Here is a 5,000-nt window from a genome sequence, read left to right as displayed (position 1 = left end):
TATATATATATATATATTAGACTGGCAAGTAAGTAATTTCGTTTTCCGCAAATAGCTACAATTTTTTGGAATGACTTTTGTGAATGTTATAATTTTTTCCTTTTGACATTTGATAGACGTTATTATTAGCTTACTTTAGAAGCAAATTGTGCGTAATCTTGTTTACAGCTGTTAGTTCAGTGCGAAAACGAACATCTTCGCCATATTTTGCTTTTTTAAATGCAAGAGAGCTGCTGAGTCTCACAAAGAGATATGCGACGTTTCTGGTGTTGATTGCTTAACAAAAGGCACGTCAGAAATTGTTTAAAAAATTCCTGTATGGAGATTTTTCACCCAAAGATGACCAACGTTTTGGTCGACCTGCTGAAGATGATGATGACCGAATGATAGCCATAATTGAATCTGATTTTCATAAAAATGTGCAAGAGATTTCGGAGAAGTTAAATGTACCTCACACTGCATTGAAAATTACTGAAAATGTTTTGGACTCGTTAAGAAGCTCGATATTTGGGTTCCACATAAATTGAAAGAGATTCACTTAACGAATCAACATTTGTGGTATGCACCTCAAACGCAATGAAATCGACCTTGTTTTGAAACGAATCATCACTGGTAATGAAAAATCGATTGTCTACAATAACATCAATCGAAAACGATCATGCTCCAAGCATAATGAACCAGCAAAAACCACATCGAAAGCTGAATTTTGTGTCTGTGCTTGTCCCTGCACCATCGCTGAACAACCGATCTTAGTGTATTTATGTCCCCGTAACATAGCGGTTCGGCAAAAGAGACCGATACAATAAGTACCAGGCTTACAAAAAATAAGTCCTGGGGTCGATTTCTTTGACTAAAAGTCGGTGCTCCAGCATGGCCATTACACCTTTTCATATACCCATTCCCATTACATATTCCCGTTATAGGCAAAATTTTCCAAATTTAAATTTTGGTACTTTTTGAGCAAAATTTGGTACTTTTATTTTGCTAGATCTGGTACTTTCATCAAAATAAGTTTGACAAGCCTGATTGAATGAAGAAATTTACAGAGTGTGACGAAAGGGTAGCAGAACGATTAAGCATATTACTTGAAAACCACACAGAAATCCCAGGTCAGTTGACCAGAGGCAAAATAATGTTGTACCAGGAAGAAGCATCAACAGGAAATGCTGTCGACAACTTCAAACTAATAACCTGTCTGTCCATCATGTGAAAGCTGTTAAGAGGAAAACCATGTATTAATCAAAGGTAGGACAAAAAGAACATAAGAAGCGGAATCGAAGAAAACACAACATACCAAAAAATAGACGATAACATAACATGAGCGATACCATAGACAATAACATAAAAAAAGTGAACAGGACAGAAACAAGATACACGGGCCATTCGCAGCAAATTTCCTCATCAGTCGATTTCTTAAAGGTCATTATAGTTTCGCACCGCTTTGATACCGAAACTATTCGAATCCAACAAGGTGCCAGGGACTTAAAGGAAAAGCATTAAGCCTCCAGGAAAACCAAACTAATGTATACAGGAACGAAACAAGAACGGAAACGAAGAGAAAGCAAACTTTATACACATACAAAGCAGAGAAAATAATGGTACAATACAATACGAAAATAGAGATAACAGAGAGTCTTTCTACTATCGGACGAATGTAACGTTATGAAAAATGCAAGTGCAACAGAAACAGAATTATACATTTAAAATGGACAAGCGCCTTTCGGCTATACACCAAAATAAGAATAATTGTCATATAAATTAATAACAAAAAGGGTCTTATGTATGTATATAAGCATGTATGTATGTGTCAGGGGTGTAACACTATCATTATCATCATCGATTAACTTCTATGCTAACACGTTTTGACGTTTGACAGAAAATGACGAGACTGAAAACAACATCGCACTCCAGTATCTGCTTTGGCATGCATTCTATGATTGGTTGTCCCGCTTAGTGCCAAGCAATTTATAATGTACTGGGTTCTTTTTTGGGTGGGGATACAGCATTGGGGGATGTGGTTTCTTTCAGATGCTCACAGGTTAAAGTATGGTAACGGACAGGAACAAGTTTTTTGATGTAGGAGAGATATTTTGCTACCCCTAATGAAAACGAAGAAAGAAATTACGGTGATGAGGAATTAGGGGTTATCTTCAAGGAACAAGCGAGAGTAGAGACAGAAATTCGGAAAGTGTAGGCAAGTAATGGTAAGTTAGCAACTCTGTGAAAAGAGAATGACAAATGGTTAGTGATGGAGAGAGAGGTGAATCCAGTGAGTATGGAAAACGTGTAAGCATCGTCAAGGCTGAATATCAGTTTTGTGGAGGGAGTGAAGGGAGTACGGGAGGATGAGTGAAGAGAAGGAGGAGATGAGATAAGTGATAGAACAAAGTAAAGGATGTGGAGAGCAATAGTATAATGAAACCGGGGATAGATGAGAAATGGCGTGGTTTTATGATGTATGGGGGTTTTCGGAGTTGGAGTTCAGCAGGATGTAGGGATGGAAATTGCGTATATGTGTGTTTGTGTGTGTTATGCAATGATGGGTGTATGTGATGTGACGTGCATGTGTGTATTTCAAGAATGTGATGAATGTTATGCGTCTGTATCAAACAATAAGGCATTTCTTTTCCTTTACAGGATTTACTTATGGAAACAAGATTATTATAAGTAGGTCTCATGGTGTAATGGTTAGCACTCTGGACTCTGAATCCAGCGATCCGAGTTCGAGTCTCGGTGAGACCTTATACTCTTTTGCACACTTAATGTTTTGATGCTGGTGTGTTTAGGTCCCCGTAACTTAGCGGTTCGGCAAAAAGTGACCGATAGAATAAGTACTAGGCTTACAAAAGAATAAGTCCTGGGGTCGATTTGATTCGACTAAAGGCGGTGCTCCAGCATGGCCGCAGTCAAATGACTGAAACAAGATTGTTAATGTAGCGCTGTTCTGCATCTCTCAAAGTGTCTTATATTAATAAAGTGTAAAATGGGTCCCAATTTTAATATATGTTTTATATATTAATACCTTGATATCACTGCGCGTCTTGGTAGAAATTAGTCAATCAGAATTAAAATGTTGTGAATGAAAGTCACGCTTTAAACAATTGTACTTATTATCACAAATACGTAGCCGTATCTTCGAACAACTCACTTTGAATTTAATTGGAGTTTAAACAGAGTATATAAGAATCGAATCTTCAGCAATGCTGCTATTATTTTAATTACATTCTTAACAATCATTTTACTTACGTTTTTGACAATATGGCTCTTTAAATCCAGGTAAGCATCCATTTTTACATTTACTTAGGATTTGGAACTGACAGTCACTAAGGTGTTTGCAGTTACATTGGTAGTTTTGGTTTTTTCCAAACAAGTCAACTCCATCATAACCGTTACAACTGACTGAAAACAAATAATACATCAACGATATTAAAACATTTCTTTGAATAATTCTCTTAACACATAATATTGATTCGTTAGTATTAGTTAATATCTAATTTATATAAACAGCTACAGGTCAAGATAGCGTTATGATTCATAACATGTAAAGACCATTAGCAGTCTCAGTGATGAGAAATGAATTGATCCGTCTATTAGGATCGGTTGGCAAACAGTTTACTTCTACGCTGCTCAATTGTCTGCCCTGAACATTAATTTATTATATATCGCATAATTTCGGTCTAAAAATGATAATTAGTGATCAAAACAACAGATTCTCAGCTTCTAAGTTTATTTACGTACATATTTTCCTCACTCCACTGTTATTTAGCCATCACTAAGCATTGATTCAGCTGATCAATGATGAAAGCCTTTATACCCATGTCTATCCCGTTTCCACATTATCCAGTGTGTTTCTTTCTCAGAACAATAGGATATGATTTTAGCAGGCCAACCAACAAGAGAAGAGGTGCCATTAAACACTGCAGACTTTTAGGTTTTTCCTTTTTAACTTATATTCTTGAATTATTGAAGTTCGTAAATATTTGACATTCTTTCCATTCTGTTTATTTTCTCACGGAAAAGTCGCTGAGAGGTACATAGTAGAAGTGGGATAATTGAAAGATATCACATTCATAGAAGAGAAAACACACACGTATATATTTTCTTAAGCTTTGTTGTAAACTGGCTATTCGAGAAAGAACAACTTTGTCAACTTTTACTGCATCGAGTATAAATCTTTCACAACGTTCAAAACTGAGATACGTTGTGAAATTTTATAATATACATATATAATATAATATAATATAATATAATATAATATAATATATATATATATATATATATATATATATATATATATATATATATATATATATATATATATATATATATATATATATATCAAGCTCCAATTCCATTATGCCGGCTACAGTGTAAAATATACTGACTGGTAAACCAGGTGTTGGTGTTACATCGAGCTGTAGCGATATAATATAGGATAAATATAATACTAATAGCAATAATACTTGGATGGAATCTATGAATATTTAATACAGCGCTACGCGCGTTTCCACAAGTCACATGCGTCCTAAGACCACAGTCTGTATTCCTGACATAATTACAGTGTGTTCGGTAATATCCGCGGGTCTCGGGTAGATCACCTTCATAGATTCATTGTTTTAGATAATATAACATTAATAGATGCTTAACAAAGGGCTGTTTATCCCTTTTAGCGAATGTGTGGATTTCTGGGGGGAAGTGATGGAAAGAGAAGGAGGAGTAGTAGTTATATGGAGATGGAGGTGGGTGTGTGGTGATGCTGGACTTATTTTGCTATCCAGTCCGTACATTCCTTTGCTCGATCTCATTTAAGGCATCACTATCTTCAATGAAGTCCGAAGTAAACGGCTCAGTCGGTACAGCCACTACAGCCATCAGCTGTTGGAGTTCGTTGCTGGAATCGATAAAAGATCTTTTTTCTCAGAGTGACCTTTCATTTGTTTCTGTTGTTAACAGTTGTATAGTGTTTAACCTCCTAAACATTGGTTTATTTGTTTTGCGTT

The 5,000-nt window shown here is 35.8% G+C and overlaps 1 protein-coding gene and 1 non-coding gene across 6 annotated transcripts in view; one reads left to right on the top strand and one right to left on the bottom strand.

The window, feature by feature from the left end:
- Positions 1-5,000, bottom strand: part of LOC106876628 (uncharacterized) — a 106,711-nt gene that overhangs the window by 87,122 nt on the left and 14,589 nt on the right. For all 5 annotated transcript variants that reach the window (XR_016244358.1, XM_089363155.1, XM_089363157.1 and 2 more), the window contains exon 3: positions 3,247-3,399. Coding sequence is in view for 4 of the 5 variants with exons in the window: in XM_089363155.1 (XP_089219281.1) it covers positions 3,247-3,399 (153 nt within the window). In the remaining variant the exon portion in view is untranslated. The remainder of the gene's footprint in view (positions 1-3,246; positions 3,400-5,000) is intronic.
- Positions 2,671-2,742, top strand: Trnaq-cug (transfer RNA glutamine (anticodon CUG)). Its single transcript has one exon. It is a non-coding gene; the product is annotated as a tRNA-Gln (tRNA).

This window comes from Octopus bimaculoides, chromosome 14, assembly GCF_046866305.1.
Source record: "Octopus bimaculoides isolate indiv1 chromosome 14, ASM4686630v1, whole genome shotgun sequence".
Lineage (NCBI taxonomy): Eukaryota > Metazoa > Mollusca > Cephalopoda > Octopoda > Octopodidae > Octopus > Octopus bimaculoides.
This window is presented reverse-complemented; position numbering and strand designations above follow the sequence as displayed.